Source organism: Trachinotus anak, unplaced genomic scaffold, assembly GCF_046630095.1.
Source record: "Trachinotus anak isolate AG129_WGS33_773 ecotype Australia unplaced genomic scaffold, CSIRO_AGI_Tana_v1 ptg000013l, whole genome shotgun sequence".
Classification (NCBI taxonomy): Eukaryota; Metazoa; Chordata; class Actinopteri; order Carangiformes; family Carangidae; genus Trachinotus; species Trachinotus anak.
In genome coordinates this window covers 6,301,027-6,327,574 of record NW_027273864.1, presented here as the reverse complement: position 1 = coordinate 6,327,574, position 26,548 = coordinate 6,301,027, and the positions used below count along the sequence as shown (strand labels likewise).

Below are 26,548 nucleotides of genomic sequence, written 5' to 3'. Positions count from 1 at the left end.
AGAAAAACTGATTCCCTATACCAGTGGTTTGCAAACTTTCACATCAAGGACCCCTAAGCTGACACAAATTAGACCACAGTCCCCAATCTGATAAGATTTCTGCTTCTTTATTACAGAATGTGTTTGAAACCCATAAACACAATTGTCATATATTCTGTCATGTGTTACAGAACTGTAGTGAAAATAAATTAGTCAATTTTTTTGCTGAGGACCCCAAAGAACCTTCTCAAGCACTCCTGGGGACCCCACATTGAGAACCACTGTCCTATAGGACACCTTTAATTCCAGGTAGTGACCAACATGTTATGGCACAAAGTCTGTAATATTCAAATGGCTCAAATTCAAACTCACCTTGTGTTTCTCTTTCAGTTGTGCAGTGATGATGTGATCTATGATGTGAGATGAGTGAGTATGTGTGAATGTGTGCTTGTGTTCCTGTGTGTGTCCATTCTGATTACCACAATGTCAAACAACTCCTGTGTTCCCCCTCCTGCTGCCCACATTAACAGGGTGTGTAAACAGGATGTCGACCTGAGCAACAGTCAACTATTTTAAACGATGGGTTTCTGCACAGATGCCACACATGCTTCATCTCTTCCCAGTCAAAGAACGGTGGCTGGAGGTAGACTCAACAAAATGGATGAGTTCATAGACTGACTGTCTTGAAGACATGTATAAGACAAAGGAGAGGTGCTGGGTGGTTTACCTCCCAAAACCTCACTAACAAAACTGGGTGACAAAAGGATTTGAAAAGTTGCACCTAGACTAAACAGATTTTTTTCCTGATAAAAAAAAAAAAAAAAAATGCAACTGTGTTTCAAAAAGCAATATGCTTCAAGTGAAAGAAGCTCAAGCTTTAGTGAAATATCTGTAATATTTTCACTGATACTGGCTGTTTTTTTTTTTTTTTACTTTGATAATTATTTCCCCTTTTTTCGACATAGCAGCGTATCACTGTTCAATTTTCACCTCCATCTGTGTGATTATTAATCAGATCACACATCAATTGCCAGAACCAGCAAGAAATTCAGCCTGTAATAAAACTGTCATGTGCTGTGGTATAAAGACAGATGTTGCCAGTTGTGTGATAACATAATTAAACTGTTCTGTGAGGGATTCCATAAAATTATTCAAATTGGACGAGCACTATCATTTTACCAATAACGCAATTTGGGGCAATATGCAGTGTCATAACACTGATGTTATCCTCTTCGCCAGATTTTCCAATAAGTTCGAGCCTGTGCTTGGCCTCCTGTGACAATATGAACACTATACATGAAGATACCTGAGAGCTCCTAGAGATGGAGGAGTGTGCACAGGGAGACTGTGGGGACTCAGATCAGTTCAGTGTGAGCCGCTCTGTGGATGAACACTTGCACAGTGCAGGACTAAGATGACAAGGCTCAGGAAGGAAGCACACATTCAGCAGGATAATGCACCACAGCTATTGGTCAAAAAGCACCCAGAGCAAAGGAGCCTTTATCACACATGTCAAATATTCAGCACTGCTCTGCACAGATATACGATTCTGTGGCAGAGTGAATACAGAGATACTGGCAGGAATTCAATTCAAAAGTGCGGCGATAAGGCTGCGTTCTTCTTGTGAAACACCATAACACTGTATGTATTTCAATCCAAGCATAGCCCTCTCCCCCTCTTGCCCTCAGCTCAGCAGCAGCGTACATGCGATTAGCAGACATCTGAGGCAGCAAACACTCTCTGGCCTCCTCTCTGACCTGACGCTGTTAACTCTCTCAGTCTGACCATTAGCCCGTATTATGGACAGGATGCCAGAAACCAGCAGGCCCTGCACTGCCAGGCCTGGCCTCTGGGCCTCTATTCTCTCCAAGCATGTACATGTTTGTATCTATATATACTGTGTGTGTGTGTGTGTGTGTGTGTGTGTGTGTGTGTGTGTGTGTGTGTGTGTGTGTGTGTGTGTCTCTGTGTGAGTGTACTGTGATAGTGAGGCTCATCATCTAGCACTTCTCCCTGAAGCTTGGCAGGACAGAGCTGGATTACACTGGCTGAGATGTGCATTTCCACCTTCTGAAGCCTCCACAAGGGACCGTGTAAGCCTTGCATTATGCAAACAAGAAGACCTGTGCCCGCTCAGCTCTTTCTGTGGCCACTGTGATGCGTGTCACTCTCTCCTCTCTGCACACGCAACATGACGGACACCTCAGCCACACGGGCAGAGAAGAAGAAAGAACATATCCATAATTGGATGGGCTTATCTTGAGATAACTAACAAAGCTTTAAAGGCACTAGTTTGACAGAGCAGACTGGGTGGAAATGTGTGGAGTTAAAGAAGAGCAGTTATTTTATGTTTTCCTCTATGATAGTGTCGGGGTGTATTTGTACAGTATCACTTGATTAAAAGGGCTCAACTAAAAGACAGGATAATAATATTATCAGCATCAGTGTTTGGGGTGAAGGAATGGCTTACACGGTTAAACGTGAGAATTGTTACAAATGCAGAAACGCTGAAAATGACCACACATCATAGGAAATCCGTGTAGGGACTAATACAGAGTCCCTAACATCGTTATTGTCACTGTGTGTTTATTTGACTACCACAGCTACACAACACAACTTCCTGTTGCAAAATCATTTAAATCACGAATCACAAAACAGGTTATTGCAAAACCTCTTTCATGCTATTGTTTTTGTTGTATTTTCTCTCCCCAACAGGATCTTCATTTCCTCATGTGGATAACGTTAAAACCACAACTTCTGCAACACAAACAAAAACACAGATGCTCAGATTCTGGGGCAAACACATACTGTATGCGGTGAAAAAACACTTTATGCATGTTCTTTAGAAAGACAAAAGGAGTTACTAATATATTACACACAAGCAACTGCAAACAATTTAGCACAGCCTGACAGGCAACAAGATGCACTACAACATTTATAAACACACCCAAACGTCCGGCCATTACAACACAACAGATATCATGGGAGTTCCTCAAACAGTGAACTCAGAGGACTAGAGCCTTTTTTTCATTCTCAGTTCTTAGCAAACAGTATTTGACTTACTAATAGAGATGCTTAAATCAAGCTTATGGTCCACTTCCCCCAAATCTGACTAGTCTACAAGATGAATTCCCCTGTCAGAATCAAGATGATCAAACAGATTACAATTATTTCATCCCCCATCTTTATTAATGAGCACTGTCTTTCATAGTTATGTTCCCTAATAAGAATAAATGATATGCCACTGCCAGGTTTGTTGTTCCCACTCACTCAGGGGACTCTCAGACATTTGAGGCTGAGAAGATTCTAGATTGATTTTTGCCTCACCTAAAGAGGTAATAGCATCTTGGATGTTTTGAGGAGAACAAAGAATAAAAGAAACCCTCCGTGTGTCAGTTAGAGCTGTATTAGTGCGAGCTGCAAATAAAACTTAAAAGAAAAGACTGTGAAATGCCACAAAAGTAAAAAGTTATCAAGTAATTGAGCGAAGATCGTAATGCCCAGGGGACAATTAACATGGTTCATGGTGCATGAGTGAAAATCCTGGGTTAGTCTAATGGGAGAATAAAAAGACTGCCTGCCTGCCTTCCCAGTAACACTACCCTGGTAAGTAGCCTATCAAAGCCCAGTGTCAGGAGCTGAGAGTGAGACATCTCGCCCTCCGTCCTTCATCCACATCCACGCGCCATTTATCACACACAACAATTAATACACCTCCCTCTTGTTTCAGCTCCAACTGGAGGCCACAGAAATTAACCAATGGATTTGTTCAAAGGGCATAAAGCAAAAAGCGCTCACTATTTGCCACAGTAGAAAGCAGAGGGCAGAAAACGTGACTGTAATCCACTGAAATAGGAAAGAGAAAGTTGCTCGTTTTTCCTTACTTTAAATGCCAGGACAGATCCTGGAGAGTAATAGCTCTTTCTGGATGACTAGAAAACAGGGACCATGCTTGGTCGACTAGCTCTATTCTAGCGGGGAGGCTTTATTTCCATCCCTTCTTGGTGTCAAGTGCACATCCATGACACTTTTCTCTCTCTCTCTCTCTCTCTCTTGCTCTCTCTCCCCTGCCTCACATTCATCAAAGTTGTAACCCTGTTGTCTTTGCAGAGCGAATCAGAATGTGCCCCTGGCAAAGAATGAAGGAAAAGTCAACAGGAATTAAGTTTCAGTGCAACTGTTTACTCAACTGTGGCCTGCAGTTATTGAAATTTTATCCATGGTTTTGTGTGACTACTGCAGTAATGAATTCAGTATGGCTGTGATTTTCTCACTGACGACATGCTCATTCTGAGCTGGAAAAAAAGATGGGTTGGAGGTGAGGTCTGGGAGCGGGGTCTGGAGCAGGGGGAGAGGGGATGAAGAGCAGATCTGGAAAGGCCTTAAAGGCCTAACACTGAGACTGAGGAGCAGGAAGCACACTGACATGTACTTTCTACTTACTGATTAGCTAACACTTCTTCTTTGGAGATATTTCCAATTCACTCCCTCTTAGTACTCAGAAAAAATGTGATTAACAGAGGCATCCTGTCCCACAACACAGCTGACAAAACTAAAACATCACATTTGGCCTGTACTGTATGTTTGCTCCTGTACCACATACAACCGCTTTCACACAATTAACCCAAGCATGGGTAATGGGGAAATAATCAAAAGGTAGGACTAATCACAATGTAGAAGTAACCACTTATGAGGTCATATTACAGTTCAACTGATACATGTGTAGGGCAGAGCAACACACTTCAAATAATTGATTGAACCTATTATGATAAAACTTATTTGTATTGCATTGTCTGCATATAACATCTAGCAATGATTTTTCAAAATGCTAACACATTCACAAAAAATATTTGTCAATAATGTTAATGTTGACTGAATCTGACAACACAATTGTCACGATATCAGATCATATAATGTCATGATTCTGCTGAAAGATGATGAACAATGGTCCTGAATTACTGCTCGCCTCTATATGTTACAGCACCATATCCCCCATGCCTCAGCATGCTGTTATATGCTGCAGCACTGTTGCCCTCCCTGATGGATGTGCTGTGACAACAGACAGCGGCACGCAGCCTGTGCATCATCACCAAACAGCTCCTGACAACAACCCTGGTCGTCCTGTCGGATAGACCGAGATAGCAGAAGACACACTGATCTTTTCAATGTTGTTTCCTTAAACACACTGTCGTGTGCCACACATAATGCTGACACCAACAGAAAAAGCTTGTCTGTTTGCCTCAAGTCGGAGATGGTGAAAATGTTTTGGGCTTCGCTGACGCTAACGCCGGCGTGCATCTCCACATCTCATTGGTTAACACAGCAGAGTGTGGCATTAGTTGTGAGTGTGAGGTGTGTTTACAATGAGCCAGAGGAAAATGCTGTCATCCTATTGGATGTCACGGTGTCTACACAATCCTGTAGCACCTACATACTTAAAATATGTCAGAACACCATTATAAATATTTCACCAAAATGCAGATGATGCATGCTACGATAAACACGTTCATAACCAAACACAATCACACAGAGAGAGCACTTCCCCTTCTTTAAATATTCAGAGAGGGCCTCAATATACATAAATAATAATAATAATGTGTTTATGTACTAGATGTACTTCGAGATGGAATTAAATATTAAGTGGCACTTTAAGAGGGGGATCAGGCCTGCTGTTGACATGGCTTAATGAAGTGAAGACAGGTGTGAAAGTGGGACTGGTCTACCTGGTGCTGCTGGAGATGCAGCAGGTCAGCTGCAGTCACCTCCACTGACGGCGTGGCGCTCTTGGGTCGTCCCTCCCTGGACCCGCCCTCCATGCTTGCTCCTCCATTTTGACTGGCTGGTCCATTGCTCGTCGCCTCCGTCCCAGATTCTTGCATCATGACTTAAAAACCTGAGAGAAGACACAGAAAGAGAGAAAACAGGGACAGAGACAGAGAGAAACAGCTGTTAAAACACACAGCAATGAGGTCGCATTTCAACTCTGGGCCAAACTATAAACATCTGTCATATCCTTCCCACACAATTTCACTTTTATTGCAGGTTTCCCTGTTGGTTTGTGCTTCCCTGTGTCTTGTTTGTTTGCATGTAGCATTTGCAATGAGGCAAACACACACGCACACGCTCTCACAGACCGCTTCTCCACAGAGTAATGAACTGCTCCTTTGTTTTGTCTTTTCCGGTGCAGATCCTTTGCAGATGACAAGTCCGTACTGGGCTGGAGAAAAGTGAGTGGGACTCAGGTTTTGTTTGTGTTCTCCATTGTGGGGTACATGCAGTGGTGCGGCGGAGGGGTTGGGGTCCAGCACACATCGGAGAGGAACCCAACCTGAGTTGAGTGAGAGCAGAGGAGCCCAAGAAAACACTGGACCTCCAAAACAAAACACTTTCTATGGAAATGGATATATTTACTTGCATGGCTCCCAGAAGAACCACCGTAGAATGGCTTTTTAATGGGAAACAGGGCGACTGTGTGAGGCCTGCCAAAAGATCTCCATGAGAAACAGCCAATCTGAGGCCGAGCAAAAACAGTCAAATCCTTTAGGGGTGCTCAATTAACACCAAAATACAGGTCTGAATATAAATAAACCCCTTTAAGTTGTTGGGAAAAATGTTGTTTTTCCTAACTTGATCTAACTCACGAGGATAACAAACAAATATCAGCATGCTTTTTGCTTTATGTGAAAATATGACAGTGTACTTGGTGTTAAACGTGAATGCACAGTTATTTGTTTACATTTTAAATCCTCTCTTCTGCTTTTGGATACACAAAAGCCAGACAGACATGCCGTCTACTCCCCTCCCACCCCCCCTCTGCCTTTCTGGGGATGAGTGTCAGTGACACCGGTGCATATCTGTGCCTGTATTCCTCAAATCAGTGGAATGATTTACAGCTATTGTGCGTTGGTCGCAGGCCTCACTGGTGCACTGCGTCTAGCCTCCCAATTCCAGGGTGGTTAATGAAGCTGACCAAGTCAGGCAGAAGCGAATTAACTTGGCTGATTAATTATTTATATGAAGCAGAATAAATGCCTTTAAAACAGTGGGCCTCATCATGAAAGAAGGTGAAAATGGAGCTAAATGCAGATTTATGATGTTGCGTTTAAGGCGTGTAATAGGAGGGCCAGTGTGAGTTAATATGTGCTCAACTACACGGGCTGAGTGTCTCCAGAGATCCAGATCTAAACAAGATGCAGACACACACCCAGACACCATGGGGACACACACTCAGACTGACAGATAGGAAATTGAGGTTGACAAGTTGGCACAAAAGAATATTTACAGAGCATAGGTGAGATAATAATCTGGACATGGGATTATTAAAGAATAAACAGCACTATAAGCAGCGCTGGTCTTTTAAGCCCTGGGTCTCTGGGATAGTCTGTTAGCTCAGTATCATCAGTAGCAGTTGTGGGCTACAGTGAGCTAAAACAGTACCAGAGCAAAAATCAAACCCACAGTGCACTATGGTTTACATCTCCTGTCCTGTAGAAGCCCTCCTTGCAAGAAGCATAACCGAGTGAGTCATCTGACACTGTGGCCTGTGCCGGTTCAGTTGTGTGTCACTACGCCCCCACACTCAGGGGCCTGTCTGAGCAGCTTGGGCCCGGCCTACAGGCCCTGTTCTCTGGGCGGGGGCTAGAGCTGCCCCCCCCTCCCTCCAGACAGATGTTGACCCGGCTCACCCCTCCAGTCTGGCACAGGCTCCCTCCATAATGGGATTTTCTAAACAAGGAGTGAGCAAGAAGAATACTGTGGGATGGGATGTAGCCAGTCACGACTCCATCTACAGGCCCTTGCTTGCACCAACTCCCCTTCTGAGACACCAATTAGAAACGCGCATTCTCGAGCGAAATTAAATGCCATTTGAAATAAACCATGTGCTGATGTTATTCGCCCCCACTTATTTCTCAAATAAAAGACATTTTTCCACACGCAAAAAAAGAAGGACTGCTTTCTTTTTTTTCCCCCAAAGCTACATAAAAGGGGAGTAAGTAATGGCTATTATACATGCACTGTCATTCCATGCAAAATTTTCATAATTATAACGGAAAGGCGTAAATTTCCAAATGCATGGCATCTCCAAAAGTAATCAAGAGAATGAGCCGCAGGGCTATTTTAATGTATGCAAAACTAGTGACCCACAATAAAGGAGAGAATAGCTACAATGAATGCAAAGTAATGCGCGCATGCTTGGAACCGGCACTGATGAGGGGATGGCTAAAATTAACACCCAATTAATTTTCGAATTGACAAACAAATGAAACCCATAAATCTACTTTCTCATTAATTTTACCACAGAATAATTCAAAGCTGCAATATCATGAGTGAAAAAATTGGAGGAAAAAAGAAAATGGAAAATGGGCATTATCCATCATAAATATCAAGCAGATAGGAAAGAGCCTTATTAGAGAGTTGCGCTGATAACAATGTTAATCTGTGAAGCACTGAGGCAGGGACACCATCATCAGCTGGGGCCCGGGCAACTCAGACACGTGACTTGGCCTGCGTTTGTTTATCTATCTATTTATTTTCGCTTTGCTCAGGGGATAGCCTCGTCTGTGATGACTCAAAAAGCTCAGAGTTTTTTCCATCCGTTCCATTTTTACAACGTGCAGAAATTAAGCTGTAATTATGGGTCAAGTGTCCTGCTAAAAGGGGTGTAGTTACTGGGGTTAAGAACATATGTATTCATGGTCCAAACACAAACATTTCAACATAAAACGACAAAAAAGGAGACATGAGAGAAAAAGTCTTATTAATAATAAAGCATGTCAACTTTTTTTTCTGAGCTGGAAAAGTTTTTAAAAAAGAATGAAAATAATGGAAATTCCAGGAGAGCAAAAGAAGGCAACAACAGTTTGCAGAGAAAGAACTGGCAGTGCTGTTGATTATTAGATGCCTCTCTGTTCTTTGGGGTGAGTTGCTTGCAAAACAAAACAAGTGTTTGGAACAAACACTGGATAATAAAAAAGGTCAGAGTTTCTGTTTGTTTACAGTTTGTTTTGTTTTCCCAGCCTCAAATATGAGGAGTACAGTACAAACAAGAGTCTCATGTGTCTCCCACCTGACCAGACAGGTTGAAGGTTAAGAACAGCCGGCGGCCAGAGCTCATCAGCCCTGCCTCTGCTCTTCTCTTCCCTCCCCTCAGTGGAAACATAATGCCTGTCCCCCTGTCATGCTTGCCTAGAATTCAACAGCTCAGACAAGTCAGCAGTCGATTCAAGGTAGGGTCGGCCTGCGCAGCTGTGCGTTGACCCTTCTCCATGTTCTGTTTTTCTTTTAATGCTCATGACAGTAAAGCCTCAGCGGCCACCTGCTTCGGCTCACCAAGTTCTCACACAGACCTTGTTTACACAAGCACACAACAAAAGCACAACATTTCTTGGGTGGGAGATAAAGACACACAAAGGAGGAGACAATGGGGAGAGGTTCACTTTAGAGCTGTTTAGGTTCGGCTTGGTTGCTAGACTAGACAACACATCTGCGTGTACCAAAGGTGCAACAACAGAATGCTTCTCAAGGTTTGTTAAGAGTCTTATGTTTTGCTGTATTTTGGCTCCTGATTCTGGGGAAAAGTCTAAAGACACAAGCTGTATGTTAAATAATCCATTATCACAGCCCGCATCACTGATAACAAACTACTCTGGGTCTCTTGGAAACAACAGACACACAAACTGGGCTAAATCCAAGCAACCTTTCCAAACAGCTGTCCCACACCCTCCTATGTATTCTCCACAGAAAAGGGGGCCTTCTGCAAATCAGAACCACCTCAATCAATCGCGATGCTCTCACTGCAATCCCGAGGCCGCTCTCTGCCAAGAGGAACTGACGGCAGGGATGACATTCTGCCAAAGGAGACTTCACAGTCAGACCAAACAACCATGTAATCTTGTCAGCCACTTCAACCAAGTCACAGATAAGCAAAGCATATCTCCAGACTACTGTGGCAATATAGTAGGAGCACACACCCTACCCCCTGCAAGTAATACCTCCATCGCAAACCCCACATCTCTGCACCACACGAGACACAGGAGCATTTTCCAACTTCTTCCCAGACCTTGTGCGGGTTATAAGCAGACCACTCACGCTGGCAAACAAAAGCAGCTGTTTGTTTAATAAGTGATTGCTGCCATGGCTACAGTAAACAGTAGGAGCGGGGTTTGTGTTTATGAACAAACACACCTCCTTGCAGGAGCCATTTAATATTAACCAGGTGGAATGATCAGGCGATTTCCTAGGTGACACTAGGGGTAGGCACAGTGTAAACAGGTTCTGGGAGGAAAGGGGAGGGGGGGGGGCTTTGGGGAATCAAGGTCGATGCAAATGCAGCTTCGCCTAGAATAAACAGCAAAGCAGAAGTCAAGATAAACAAAAAGTCATTCTTCTGACATTTGAAGACGCATTAAGCTGGTGTGTTGCAGCTGCTAGCGAGCCACTGTGAATGAGAACAAGATGGGCGAGACGGGGGTGGGAGCAAAACAGCAAGGTGGTCTCCTATGGAAGCACATCATTGTCAAGCAAAGCAACCAAGTGTTTCTTCCAAACCCAACAAACAGTGGCTCTTCACAACAGCGCAGCAAGGAACTTGTAAAAACATGTTAAACATTTACCTTATTCAATTATTAAGTAACTGGGTTTGTGGAAATAACAAAGGATGTCTGAGAGCTCCAAGAGCTGGCACTCGCAACATCAGGGTATGGAGTGGAAAAAACAACAACAAAAAGGAATTAGGTGAAATGAACAGACAGAGATGTTTTCTATCATAGATCAAAGTGCATGGATTTGATTACTTGATTTATGTGATCACGAGTTTCTCCATCTGCTGGATCAAACATCCCATTATCCAAAAAAAAAAAAAAAAAAAAAAAAAAGAAGGGATTGCAAAAGACAAGATAGGTGCTGTAGTGTGGGGACTTCCAAGCTGCATGTCATGTCACCTTGACCATGAATTTTTCATGCAACATGTCATCTGCTGAGCTGAAGTCATCCACTGAGGCTTCCCTACCCAGAATCCATAGTTTTCTGTCTCCACTTCCCCTACTGGTTTCATTTAGCCCTCAAAACACAGTCACCCCCTGCGTAAGGAAGGCATAAAATATGAGCAAGGGTGCCAAACACATATTTATAACACATTGTGACGACTGTTCCCAAGCATGAAATCTAGATCCAAACCCATTACTACACCACGTGCAGAGGGGAAAGGGGCTTGGATGTGTCGACATCCAGGCAGTGGTGAGTATGATGATTCATATGAATATCAACCTATTATCACGCTACAAGCTCAAATAAATTATCAATAAGAAGGGTGCTAGAAGGCAGACTCCAATGGAGAAGCTGAGTAGATCCATAATTTCAGAAAATATACAAACCAGTTTGTCTCCTTTGCATGGAGCCATGAGAAGCACCTCAGTGTAAAGGCCTGCTGTGCACAGACAATGACGGAATGTGCCAAAGTAAGGCAGGCCACGGTATTTTTAGTACAACTAGGGCCGATAGAGACTAAGTAAATAGAGAAGTCTAATGAGTTTAAATCTGGTTGTACATGAATGGAATAGTAATTCTGGGATGTGGAGCCTCTTTTAGGAGTTGTTCGCCACACATTTTCTCAACGACTCTCCTTCATTTGACTTTGATAATCTCACTCACATGTGGCTCATGCCCATTAACATTACACCGAGAGGACAGACACCAGGAGACGAGGGGGGCCTCTTTTTCTGACCACAGGCTCAGTGCACAGGAGAAAGGCAGGCATCGCTCTACTCAAGCTCATCTTACCAATTAGACCTGTCAAACAGGTATAGCCAGAGAAAAACACAACTTCCATCTATCAGCATCCTGTGGGAGCTGCAAAAGCACTTATTGTTTTAACATTACTTAAAGCGTGTCATATATTTTTAATCATTTCTACTAGAATTCATGTAAGGGCTGCTCCCGTGGGAACGGGAATGCAAAGGAAATGTGTCAGATGCATTTTCCTGGGAAAACCAAGGTTAGCCTTAACGAACTTGTCTAATTAATATTGCGAGCCTACGCAAAGAGAGGACAATATTATTAGAACTGCTGTCTTCTGAGGGGGTGTCAGCTCACCAGAGTGCACGCTTACTCTGTGAGCTGACAACATGTAGCCTAATCTTTTTTTTTTGGGAGAAGCTTTTTGGGAGTAGTTCTGTTAAATCAAGACAGACCTGTGGTAAACCACAGCTCCACACACAAAGTAAGCCACTAATTACTGTTGAGTAAGTCATCAAGTGTGGTAGATGCATGTATTATGATTCCTCTCACAGTTACCGTGCACGTTAACTGGAGGACACTGGAGGGTCCAGAGTAACCCCTGCTATTTAAGTGATTCTTTGCACTGTTAAAGGTTTCTCTGCAGACAGAAACGCACAGCAGGTGCAGGTCTCCCACTTCTTTTGTTTAGAGTTACTCACGCAGAGATTAAGTTAAGCGATTGATTCTCTGGACACAATCATTAACCTACACACAAACAATGGCATGGTAATACAATGGCTATTTCATTTCAATGGTGTCTCACCTGCTTCTGTCAGTGCTCAGTAACTGCTAAAAATTTACTGGTGTTGGTTTGATATTTGGCATCTGATTCACTGTCACTGGGACAATGGGAGTGGTCTCACCCACTGACCCCTCCTGCTGCCTGTGGAGGAGCAATTCCTCCTCGATATGATACCGGGGTCGTTCAAGCCTAAGAAGCATGTTATTATTTTAAAAGCCCCAGCTTCCCAGAGAGAGGACAGAGGGGGTTAAAAAGGAAGGGAGTCTGTGCCTTCCATTAAGCAGTTAAACTGAAGATAAAGGGCGAAGGGCTAAATACCAAAAGACCTTACATGAATTTCTGCGTTTTAATGGAATCAGGTTTTAACAACTCTTTTTTTGTTAAATACAGCCCGTGTCAGGAGGATGCGTCCCACTCATAAAGCAGCACAATGAAAATGTACAGTGGCACTAATACAAGGACATAGTTCATCATGACATTTTCTGCAATTCCCAACTGATTAGGGTCATTATGTTGGAGGCCTGATTTATGTTGTCATTTCCTCTCACCGATCCTGCATCAATGAATCTTAATGAATTGGTAAATAAGGGTGAAGATTACACTGTGTGACACTGCAACATTTCTCACCCTCAACGGCCGAGATTTATGTAGCCAATTAGAGACTAACAGAGAAAATTGGCTGGCAGAAAAATAATATTCTTTATGGGGCAAAATGGAGGCGCATTCTCAGTGAAGGGCAATTGTACTGTCAGTGTTAAAGTCCATAAACAACCCTCCCTAACCCACCTTCATAATGCAAAGTGAAGTCGGATTCTGTAAGCAGGGGACGGGCGGGGGGCGAGTTTAGACCATTGCGTTCACAGAGCTGCTGAGCCCCGCGGCGAGCCAAAAGTCCTTAACATTCACCATGGCCCATCACACGTGTTTGATCAGCATAAATACACGCCTGTATGACAAACATGTTTACCTTCTCACTGCAAACATCACACAATCAGACACCATGAGGTGCTGCCTCTCTAATGAAGACACAGGAGCTTTTATCAAGGCCAGCCGTGTCCCTCTGTCAGGAATATGCCTCTTTTATACAGACATCAAAAAGCATTTGTACAAAGAAAAGAAGCCAAATTATTTGCTCTAAACATACAATAAGGCCGTATTTTTCAATTAGTTTTTTTTGTGAGGGGGGAAAAAATCTTAGTTAAAAAACACATCCAAATGCCCTTCATCTTTTTTTCAAAGGAGGGATATCAAAATGCAATCACCTCTTTGAAGATATCTCTGATCAACACATAGCAGAGGACATATACAATATGATGAGGGGCTCTTTAACTATTCCCAGGTACATCGTTATTATGACCACGATAGTTTTGATTTCTCAGATGCAGATTAAGGAATGCTGAAGATGATTATGGTGAGGGAAAAAAACTGTTTTTGTGTATCACTACAAAGCAGGAATAGCTTGCCAGCTTATTAATACAAAGTTCTTAAAAGAGCACTTAGAGTTATAATGAGAGCCTTTATGTATTACATATTGTGACTAGATTTAGTGTGAGGCAGCGGCTCTCCACATCAAACAAACTGGCCTGCTATTAGGCACAGGGGCTGAGGGATGCTGTGTGAAAAGGAGTGGAAAATTAAAGCTGAAGCAACGCAGGAAAGGGCTTAATTTACTGGCATGTACAGTATGCAAATGAGATTACTCTCAGCTTAACTGCATCATTTATGTCCATAATAACAGCATCATCATTACAGGGCTCAAATTAAATTACACTGTAATTAGCATATCAAAGTGATTGGTTAAAGTTTAAAACAAATACCCAATTTTGTTAATGAACATCTGTAATCATCATGTAGACTCTCAGTGAAAACATCCAAAACAAATATGTGTTTTGGAGAAGGGGAGGAATATCCCTCCCAAATGACATGTCTGTCTTTCTCTGTTTGTGCGTGTGTGCACATGTGTGTGTGTGTGTGTGTATTGTAGCAATGTTGGTAGGATGGGGGTGTTTTACCTGGAGAGCTCCACACACTCAGGATATATTTCCCAAACTCCGGGAGATCAAAGATCCAATTTCCCACACTTGCCACTTCAGGAGCTCATCAATAAAATACTAATCACTTCACGGCTGATTCTGAGAATGGAGCCACAGCCGAAGGCTTAGGGAGACTTCCATATCACATAAAAAAACACCTCCGACTCTGACTGTCTTGACTGCTGTTGAATGTGCACAGACGCACATATAATTTGCAGTCAAGTTTATCCAATAGCTGTCCTGCCTTTTTCCCTGATAAACATGGCGAATTTTAACAGCTCTCACCGTAGCTCAGAGAGCACTTCCTCAGACCTCTGACAGAGATCACACACACCTCATGTCATGTGCATACGAATGAAAGTCAGTCCTTTTGATCTTGCACTTTTATCGTCCACATATTATTGATATAATTCACAATTCATGACAGACTTTTTGTTCTTTTGCAAAATGTCAGTTACATTTCCACCACGCCTGACGACTACCTTTGTTTTCCACTTTCTGGCGTTACTCAGTTTTTTTCCTTTGCTAATAATTACCAAAAAGAAAAAGGCTGCAGCCAGTGGTGTACATTATCAGAAATGCACTCGTCAAATTTTAAAGAAGTGGCATCTTATTTTATTCATTAAGAAATCCATTAAAAGGCCTTATTTCTTGCAAGTATGTAAAAGATGTGCCTTTCAAGGTAGAGCGAGGGCAAATCCACTCCATCAGCTAATGACGGCACTCATTACACAGAGAAGCTGGCTAATGAAGGCACGGTGGCCGGCCGATCCCCTCACCCAGCATAAAGCCCTATGAAATGCTAATATCTCACTTCTAATTAAAGGATACTAAGTCCAAATGCACCTTCACGGCTAGTAGCTGGCAACATAAATTTTATTTTTCAACACTAGACTACACCCAGAGATGTGCCTGAGCAACATTCCATTAATTCATATTTAATACCCCCACTAGTCCCACATTTGCCTCCCTATCTGCCTCTCCTTCTCTCCCCTCTCTGCTTTATATTGTGAGTAGGCACGTCATTATGCTTTCTAAGAGTACTTTTTTTATTTATGCTTTTTTTGTTAGTGCGTGTATTACTTTAAAGTGCTTCCAGAAATAAACACGTATGCACACAACAGCCTGTATGTCTGTGTCACAGGGGGAAAGGTCGGGGGGGGAAAAAACAAAGAGGAAAAAAACAACAAAAAAAAAGGGAAAATATGCCAGTATCAGCCGTGCTGCACCTGTATACATTTAGAGTGTTTACACATCTTTGGCTGTAAATATGTTTACAAGAAAACCTGCTGCCCTTCTCAGAAACTGACCTTGAAGCCAGTAAACAAGCCTCTCACAAAGTTCATTAACGTCAAAGAGGGTATAGCCTTTCCCTTCAGATGGGGGGAAAAAAACAAAAGGTCAGTACCATTAGATCTTCAACAAAATATAACTGCAATGGAGTGGAAATTGTAGTTAGGCCTCAAGAAACACTGAACTAAGGCTAAAACTAAATGTGCAAAACAGAACTTTATCATTGAAATTGTCAATCAATAGCTAATACGACCACTTCCTTACAGCTCCATCTGGGCAGGCTCTTCACAGGCACCAAAGTCACTGTGACTCAGCCTCAGTGTATTTAGTCGATCAGATGAAAGCCCTGGGTCTCAAATCTTTTCCAGAAATTCAGAAAAAGAAGCAGATTTTACTATGAACGTCTGTGCATATTCAACACTGTGGCATTCAGACACCACAGCTTTAATTAACTAACATCAATACTGACTCACTGGGTCTGTAGCGTTTTATAAAAGAAGTGATATAAAAATATCATCAGCTCTATCTGTGTATCCATCTCATATCAAGAATCTTTCAAAGTGCACAGATTATTAAAAAAATAACATTTTCTTTAACTTGCATTTATTTTTTAAATGTTAAACTACAAATTGTTTTACATTAAGTGCATCATTTGCCAGAGGGGAGCAGTAAAATGCATGAATGTAAAGGTCAGTGTTAAGAACATATCACATGACGTCTGTTTGATCCCAGCCCAAGTATTTTCCCAAGGATTCTCTGGCTCTGTACTGTGTAAATCACGCAGTCTGACCTTCTACATTCCTCATGCTCTGTCCTCCCATTCATCCACAGGCACAGATAATACTGGGCAAATATCATAAACGTGAGGATTTTAGGATTGAGGTGAGGCTGCCATCATCCTCCACCAACTGGGAAAAAGAAAGCCCATGCATCTGAAAGAACCTTATTTCCACCTGCTGCCAGACTAACCCGCAGTGAGGTTGCCTGACCCTAATGCCTAATTGCCGAAATACTGAAAATCCACAGAGAATACTCCCACATGATTGGCAATTTGAGAAACGTCCAGTTTGAAGATTTTGATGACATTTTACCTGGATTTGCTCATGAAAAACTATCCACATCTAACTATTCTTGCTGCTGAAAGAAAATCTTTCATGGACTTTATAGGTTAAATCTCTGCTTTTTCTTCAATCTGCATTAAGAAACAACACGATGAAACATATTTACAACAACAAACTACAGCAAACTTCAGCACCATTAAAATAAAATAAAGGTACAGCCCCCAGAATGCTATATTTCCTCTCCAGTATCCCAGGGTTTTCTGGTGAGATGATTTCATCCAAGCATCATAAAGGGTTTCTAAGCATTGCCAAAATGTTTCCAGTTCAGATGCAGCGTCGACTTAAGGCCGGGGCGTGACCTGCAGCTGAACTGGCCTCCGCTCAGCCACAGGGAGGAGGACAACAGCCACTCCAAACACATCACCCCACCCCCTGATAAATAACTTAACACAGCAAACAGAGGCCCATCAGTCAGCCTATACATAGCTAACACCAGGATGGGGACAGAGATCGATGGAGAGATACAGACAAATAAAGAAAGACAGAAAGAAGACAAGAAGAGAAGGAAAGAAGAGAGGGGAGAGAGGTGGGGGTACATTGTGAGGGCATCTAACAGTGCAGAGTAGATAAATATCACACAGGAGCCTGAGCCAAGCAGCATGGAAGGCCAAGTGCTGTAAGACTGTGAAAGCCAGGCTATTTTGCCGAGCTGTGACATTTGATTCTTATTGTCTAAGTGGCAGCTGAAAACATCTCCCTGCGAGGGCCCCTCGGCTCTGCTCCGGCCGCTTTGACAGGGAGGTAACCATATTAGGACGTATATGGTAAAGTAAACAATAACATAGTTGCAATGAGATGGAAATTTTTCAGCTAATGGTGTTTGTCATTCCTGTTTTCAGTGCACTGAGCAGCCCTGTGCTTTTTCTAGCCAGCCAGAGAGACTTTGTTTATGAAAACAACACAGGAGCCAAGGCTAAAACCAGGGCGAAAAAAAAAGAGAAAAACTGTAAATAAATATCAGTTTAAAAAATGCCTCAACCTTCATTTGATTACATAAATACCCTGCATTTTGGCAGAAATACCCTTTCGGCTTCTCCACCATGTCCACACTATGGCAGCTACATTTTAAAACATTTTTCTTCTTCTGCAGTTTGGCCTTCCCTCCGCACTGATCCGCCATCTGTCACAGACACTGGACTTAGAAACTGGGAGCTGGTAAAATCAATCATCATCAATCCAGCTGTCTGACAACAAGAAACTGAAAAATATGTCAAAGAGAACATGTAAACATTGTGTTTGGCTACGCTGAAACACAATAGAAGTGATTATGGAGAAAGTGGAGCTGGTATCATTTCACATTTTTGATGCAAGCAACAATGTCCAAAATTACATGTTTTTCTACAAAGGCCGCTCGCCAAAGGTTCAGTGCAGCTGGGTTTGACAGTATCTAAACACAATAGGAACTTTATATACTGTAGTTCAGACACTGTTGAAACTAAAAGTGGTCACACCAGCATTTAAAAGAGCAAACTTCACTGCAAAATCAGTTGATTACAGTGGAATCACCACAACCAGTGGACTGATGGACAGTAAATCTGCATCTCAGTGTTTCTTATCAAGTTTAACTTTTGGTGAACTATTCTGACATTAACCAGAAGCAAAAACCACTTATATATAAAAGACGCACAAATCAGTTTTCCTGTGTCTTTCAAGACTTCATAGATCTACAGCCACATTTGGGTTCGTAGTACTGGGGTGGAGTACGATCGTAGTGCTGATGGTGTCACTTTCATATGTTGACTTTTCAGATTTATCTGCCATTATGTGAACGAAGCTCTGAGAAAAAAGGTTCCACTTAGACAATATCTTTAATTCTCACTCAATATTCTTTCAGAAAATCAAACCAGAAAATGAGTGGGGAACCCAACTGTTAACACATGATGAGAATCAGAGCAGTGGGTTGAATGAAATAACTGAGACACTAATCGATCTATTAAGCCTCATTCAAAGAGGGCCCATTTCCAACAAGTCCTCCAACTAAAAAAAAACCATATACTGTTTCCTGTGTTTTGTCATGGTCTTTGTCGCTCTACATACAACATCACCTGACTTCCTCCTTTGCTGTCGTCATAAGGTTGTCTAACGATACAGCGAACTATGGCTTGTAACAACTCTTTTCAAGGAGGAGAGTCTCTCCATTTCTTACTAATTTCAACATGTTTAGCTACTTTAAAAAAAACATGTGGCCCTCATTGTGTTTCATGTTTGACTTGTTCTCCATCCTGTTCACTCCCTTTTCTTTGGCTCGAGTAACCACACTATCTTTCTCAGGTATCTTTTTTTGTGTATCTGCAAGTGTGGAAAACAAAGACATTTTCCAGCCCTTATGAATAAGTACTACTGACTCACTGGTCAACTATTCAAAAAAGAGCTTTACCTCAGTGGGAAGCTGAAAAAAGGAAAGTCTTACCCATGTTCAAAGCTCACAACCTGCCAACATTCACATGCATTTCTACAGAGGTATGACACATACAGTCAACTACAGAGTGAAGCCGAAGTAGATGTGCAACTCCTCCATTCTGTCCTCTCCACATGTTGACTTTCTTTGTTTGGTTTTTACCCACCTCTCTCTCTCTCTCTCTCTCTCTCTCTCTCTCTCTCTCTCTCTCTCTCTCTCTCTCTCTCTCTCTCTCTCTCTCTCTCTCTCTCTCTCTCTCTCTCTCTCTCTCTCTCTCTCTCTCTCTCTCTCTCTCTCTCTCAGCCTCATTCCTAATCTCACACCAAAAATGCAAGCTGTTTATTTGCGTAGGGCTGAAGCCATTCCATTAAGTAGCCCCACCAGGTGCTTTATCCCTAAAAGGGATTTGTTTTCTAAAATAAACAGAGAACGCAAAGGGACTGCCAAAGTGATATTTACCATGACATGAAATGATTGCAACAAAGTCAAAACTATCCAAATAAGAATCACTGTGGCTTGCAGGAACTTTTTTGAATTTCCTTACATAGTCACAGACATTCACTAGTCAAAGAGGAAACCATAAACAAGAGTCCTTGGTATATAAATGTAGAATTTTGTTTTGGGGTGCAGGGATAGTGTGTACATATGTTAATTCATGTTAAATATAGTTACAGTACAGTATATTGTTTTGTAGTCTGACAGATGTTGGCCTAGGTTACTGCAAAAACACTCTGTATAGTCATTTTCGTGTGAAGACAACAAATCAACCCATGTTATTAACTCTGTTTCATCTTCTCTGAAGCAGACACACAAGGCCAAAGCTGAAAAAAAGAGCTTTGACAGTTTTTCTCACTTTTGTGATTTTCTTTTCATCTTGCTGTAAGACAACTCATCGGCGAGTGGAGTTTGCTTACTTCTGTCGCCTCAGTCAATCTGTGTCACGTAAGCCGTCTGCACCTGGTAGCGGGCTGACATTATCAAAGTTCCTCACACTCCTCGGCAGACCAGAGTTTATACATCTGTCAATATCTCCCCGACAAAAAGAAGACCTGTCTGTTTGATGCTGATAGAAAAAGAGATTGAAACTTGCCAAACGTATTTTTCCACCAAAAAGATATTTTAAGTAGCTTCAGGATAACACATCAGTGATAACACTATCAGTGCGATTCCCTTTTACCTCGACAGAAGATAATACACATGAAGGCTGAAGGAGATGCAAGAGAGAATAAGAATGTTGCTGTATTGTGTGACAACTGTATTCAACATAAGGCACATATTTAACTGTGCAACCTGTTTAGAAAGGCAATACAGAGGTAGGCAATCTGCCAGCTCGCTCTGATAGCAGCTGATGCGGCCACGGGAGCAGAGCATCAGATAGGGAAAGCAGACGGTGGCCAGGTGAGGGTGTTTAGGAGCCAATGACACATCCTGTGATCTCAATCAACAGGAAAAGGCACAAGCACGCCGTCGCTTTATGTCTCTGCCTCGTTGTCTGTTGTGACGTCTTTGTAGGCGCAATAATTTTTCATTTTCACGCTGCCTTGCATCTATTCTGCCTGTCACTGTCTTTAACTACAGCAGCCAAGCTCAGAGAGTAGATTACGGTACTTACAGTGCATGAAAAACACAGCAACACAACTGCCAGTGACAGAAGCGTTTAACTTTCTTTCTAGAAATCTCCCCCATGTGGCACTTTCGCTACAGCAAGTTGTTTATTATGTTCCAAGCTAGGCATAAGCGATTAAAGGAGCTCTTAAGAATCAAAGTGTTATAAATGCATGGAAACACAGCCGGCTGTAAATGCCACAGAATTAGAAGCTTACCAAGCCTAATACTAATACATGGCAATTTTCAGCTTGATGCTGATATAAAGAAATTACTTTTTTTTTAAGTAAGCAATAAATGCAGTCAAGGGAACTATTAGATTCCCTATTTTCATCCCAGCATAAATCTGCACACGACCTTTCTGCTGGTCCAACTCATGAATCCACTTGTTTATTCTTAACACTTCCATAAAAAGTGGATTAAACAAAACAACCTCAACAGCTGAAACTAAGGCAATATAAACCAAAGCATTTACAGCAAAGGGAGAATTACAAGAAACGGAGTGTTCGCATGATGTGCTCTTCTCTGCCTTACATGGATTCAGAAAATTCAAATCAAGTCCAGCGTGAGACCAACACAGACACATGCTTTGGGCATCTGAGGATTCTGTGAAGCAGAGAAGTTAGATGTCATCAGGTCTGAAAAAAAATGGCCTACACACACTGCACACACCACAGGCAGCCCTATGGCACAAACATACCTATATGATGATAACAATCATGTCTACGTTCTTTCTTTAAGACTTTTCCTACAGTTCAAAATCTAATTTTCCAGTCAGCATACAATTTATGATAAATACATTCAATTCATGATAAATATATTAAGAGGACTGGTTGGTCCAAATGTGCTGAAAAATGAGCACAACGCAAGCTTTTAAACACACGCTGTATTTGACTCTATTGCACTTTAAAAGAGCTTTAAACACCAAGACACACTAATCCCATAAGCTGCCACAGGGATTTCTGCATTAGTGATGCAATCAAAATCACATTGGAAACTTGTGTCAATAATTAGGCTGATTTTACCACATTAACATTAATTACACAACCATTTGGAAGATTTCAGGGCTGATCCTACATCTGCAGCTGGGGGGGGGGGGGGGGGGGGGCTGGAGTGGACCTGAATATGCAGAGAATGCACTCCAGATAAACAGCAGCAACACGAATCCTCCACTTCAATCTTCTCCAAGTCTGTTTCCCAAATGTGGGGGTGACTGTCTGAACCAGAGGTGTTTAACAGACTCTCTCACAGTGAAGAGAAATATAACTAATCTAATTGTAATGATGACATTTACATACTCTATGGAAAAAAAACCTCAGGAGTTGACACTAGGATGTAGTTGGATTTATTACATTTCTATTATACATGCCCAATGATAAACTGTGTGTAGAAAATACTTAAGGTCTGAATGGAGGGCTCCGATTTTTAAAGTGTTTTGAGAAAGATATTCTCACTTGTTGCTACGTTTTCCTCTTTTCAAATTTAGCATTTTGTTTAAACTTAACATGAAGACAAAATATCAGGCTAATGGCATACGGTTATGTAAATAAGTGCATGGAAATGATTCCTTCCTAATTTTACTAATATGTATGATAGGGTAACAGTCAATGGGCAGAGCCTGTTGTTCTATAATTCAGTAACCATTAAATTTATTAAATCACGAGTTGCAATCCCAAAAAATGAAGACTAGTTGAGCCTGAGTTACAGCTCACATCATTTTCCTGTTTAGAGCAGTTTTGTTGCTCTGTAAGGGCTTCAAACAAAAGAAGGCACTGATCAATCTACATGCACATGTCCCACTTACTGTACCTACTGCTCAAGAGACAGAGAAGAAGTGATAATGATAGTGAAAAGGGAAAGAAAGAGAGAGATGACGGCAAGGTTGAAGCTGTATGAGACAGAAAACAGACACTCCTCTTCTGAAGCCCTGAGATCCTAAAGTGTTAACACCCCCCCCCCCCAACACACACACACACACACACACTTCCCTACAGTCCAACTCCACCTCACCAGATCACTGCAGCCAAAAGTTCACATCCTGGGGGCCCACAAACCTTCTCAGATAGGGAGATGGGTGTGAGAAGCAAACACAAGATATCAACCAGAGCGACTCTGTGTGCAGTGTGTAAAACCTGCCCTTCTCTTATTTGGTAAACACGCCATTACCATATTTCAGCGTTTCCTGACAAATATCAACATGTGCAAACACACAGATAGTTCCCCATTTCCTCATTTACAACAAGTGGAACTGATTTAAAGCTACTAGTTACACAACTAACTCCGTTTTAACTTCTGAAGGGAACCACCCTTTAACTACTCTACATGCTAGTCTCAAATCAGCAGCTTCTCAAAACACTAACAGTGTGCACCTGTCCGGTGCAACCCCCGCCCCCCTAATCCATCCAACCCCCACCAACCTCCTGCCCCATACATAAACACATAAAATACAGTACACAAACAAGACAAATGCACTGCGTTCAGTTAATTATTAAGCCAATTCAATACAGCATTCACACACATGCAGGGGCTGGAGTCTGGTGAATGATTGTGTGTTTACCTTCTACAAGGACTTGCTTATTTAAAGCAATCTTCAGTTCCAGCAGTGGTAAAACAGCCTCCTCGCCCTGCGGACACAAGACGGAGAATTATTTATGGTTATGAAATAATTACCATTGCAGACCATAATGCATGTCATCGGCCCCTACAAGCCAATTTACAAAAAGAAACACATGAGTACATGAGTGTAAACTAAAAGCTTCCAATAACAAGTCGACCACCGGTCACTATTGATTTGAATTGATAACATGCACAAACAGCTGTATTCGTGTTCTGAGAAATCATCAGAGAGAAATCAATCCTCTGCATTTTTGTGCTGTTTGCTTTCCTCTGTTTGTGTGAAGCTGCACCGGTCACTGTACCTCCCCTGGACGCTACGTACGTACATCCACCATTTTAGCTCACAGCAGGGCAGAAGGGACCATCCGTTTATCCTCCCGTAGCCAACTATTTTCACTGTCCGACCCATCCTTGCATTTCCATCTGTCTGTTAACTACAACTACACCCACTCATGATAACAAGTGAACAATGGTGCTGTCTGATGGGAGTGCATGGTTTATTTGCAAGACAAAACCTTTTCGTATTGCTGACAGCAGATGCCCTCCTTGGCCCCCCTGGTGGTGAACACCCTGTACCTGTAACTGCTCTGCCCTGACTCAACTCCCCCTGGGCGGACCTGATCTGCATGCACACAGCTTTCCATACTGAGCACTCAACCCAGGCAAGGAAAGCTGAAAAAAAGAGAGAGAAACGGAAACAAAATCTTATTTTTATGGTAAACTGAGAAGTGACTGTGGGGCAATATCTCAGGTGCATTTGAATAAAAGCATTAAAGCATATCCAAATATGAAAGGAGGAAAAAAAAAAAGCTCCAACTCCCTCTCCCACTGTTCTTTTTTGCCGTTTACATTTGGCAGTCAAAACTGCGGCCAGGCATTTGTGCAAGTGTTTATCTAAAGCAGACTGAGCATAGATAAAAACACACCGGTCCAACTTGCCCAGTTTCAGCATTAATTATGTGTTAAATGCCCTTGTTGAAAATGGGAGTCAACATGCAGCTTGCTCTGAACTCTACTGAGGGTTGAACAATCATCCAAAATGGACTATTCCCACACAACTACCCTATTATTGTGATTCATTACTCTTCAATTAACATATCATCAATGGAATCGTAAATCAATGGCGAGTGGTGACAAATGACAGATATTTTCAGTTTCAAACTACTAAACATCATTAATTCCCATCACCTGAAAGAGCCCCGGGAGCTAAATGAGTTTACCCAATGCATAACATCCATTTAGATAAATGTTCCATCATTTTAATGATGGAACATTTGTATTGGAGAGAAAAGGCAACGACGGGATCTTGATAGCAGCTGTATGCCTTTTCTCCTTGTAATATAATGCCCACCTTGTAATACCTAAACAGATAATTGTCTCCATTTCAAACAGCACAAGGCTGTAATATTGCCATTTAGAACAGTGGGGGTGCGGAGAACGTAGGGTGAGGATAAACAAGCGCATGCTGCTTCGCCCGGTTGGGAAAACCGAGCCCATCACACACTCCCACATTGAGATTTTAGGGAATAGAACAACTCCTGGTTGAGATAATTACCCACCTAGGTGGGTTATGTGCATGCTCAGTAAGAGGCCTGAGCTGAGAATATGAATCAAAATGCAACAATTTCAGAAGACAAAGGAAACTAAGGAGCATTTTGCAAGGTTCTCTTGTGAAGGGGTGTTGTAGGAGCATTGTGTTAAACAAAGTGGAAAATAGGACAATAAAGAGTTTTGACAAAGAAATATCTCTTAGTTGTTACAAGACTGGTGCAGCAGATGACACAAATGTTAGCCTGATACTTTTAGAGGATCAGGGGATCCAAATAAATGTTTCCATTCTCTATGCAAATACCAAAAGGGTTCACTGTAGTGGTGGTGATGGGGGGGAAACATGCAAACACCCTATTTTCAGAGGAAATGGACAATCAGAAGGGTTTTTTGCTATGGTAATGAACGGCTGTGGTTACATCTGAGCATGAACAAAGACTCATTTTATTCTGTCCACAAACCTGTGAAGTGGACTTCCCTATTTGTGAGGGGGTCACGGCTTCACAATATGCTCTCTAGTCCCAGGTATGTTATCAGTGCCTTTGGCTTTGTTGTAAGATAGCATGTTCAAAATATGAATTAATACCCCTCCACTGAAATGCACCCAATCCCAACAAAAGGCCCGTATTCACTGTGGACAGCTCTTCAGCTCCTCTAATGGACAGGCTCTCCTCTCTCTTCACACTGTGCAGACAAAAAGATGAGGGCCCATGAATATTTACCACTAAGTAAAGTTATTCCATTAATTACTCTAAGCACGCTTAATACTGTATCTGTGGCTACTTCTGTGGCAGCCTGTTAATGAACCTTCACACATCATTACCATATTAATTAATGCTCAACTCAATGGTTGTCAATAGGAGGCTGCCAGAGTTGTCTCTCGCTTCTTTACAGCCCATCCAGGATGTTTCGATCACTTAGTATCAGCATCTGAATAAATCTACAGTAGCTATTTATCATGCCAGGGCCTAACGGTGTGTTTGAATAAAACAAAAAAAAAAAGCAGTGACACTGGTTCAACACTCCTTAAGGCTGGTGGATCTGCGTTAAGAGCAATGTGTAAATAAGAAGAGGGCGTAGGAGAGTTTTAGTTGCGAGTCAGTGATATCTATACACAGGGTCACTGCTGTTTGTTTTTAGGGTGTGTGCAGTAGATTTTCCAAGTCACTGTCTGTGCTCTGAAACACAGGAAAATCTAAAGCATGACTCACTTTTCAACAAACGCAGCTGCTTACTGTATGATCTGATCTGCTAAAAGGGCTGACTGCACACTATTTTCTCTCTCTTTTCTTCTTCTGGGGTTTTATTAAGAAGGACTGATTAAATGAAAAACATGACTAAGTCTCGTAAAGACAAAAAAGTCCGCATTTGAAAAAGTGAAAAAACAAGCATAGTTTTTTTTTCCCTTTTTGATGTGATTGGCAGGATCCTGGCGTTA

General features: G+C 42.0%; 1 protein-coding gene across 24 annotated transcripts in view; it reads right to left on the bottom strand.

Moving 5' to 3' along the window:
- foxp1b (forkhead box P1b) overlaps nt 1-26,548 on the bottom strand; it is a 157,416-nt gene that overhangs the window by 76,661 nt on the left and 54,207 nt on the right. For 21 of the 24 annotated variants that reach the window (XM_071494830.1, XM_071494832.1, XM_071494837.1 and 18 more), the window contains 2 exons: nt 23,504-23,570; nt 5,703-5,872 (listed from right to left, as the gene is read on the bottom strand). In XM_071494830.1, the coding sequence (XP_071350931.1) occupies nt 5,703-5,861 (159 nt within the window). In that variant the 5' untranslated portion in view covers nt 5,862-5,872; nt 23,504-23,570. Of the gene's footprint in view, nt 1-5,702; nt 5,873-23,503; nt 23,571-23,864; nt 24,111-24,138; nt 24,235-26,548 lie in introns of those variants that run through there. The other 3 variants (XM_071494833.1, XM_071494835.1, XM_071494848.1) reach the window with 2 other exon arrangements.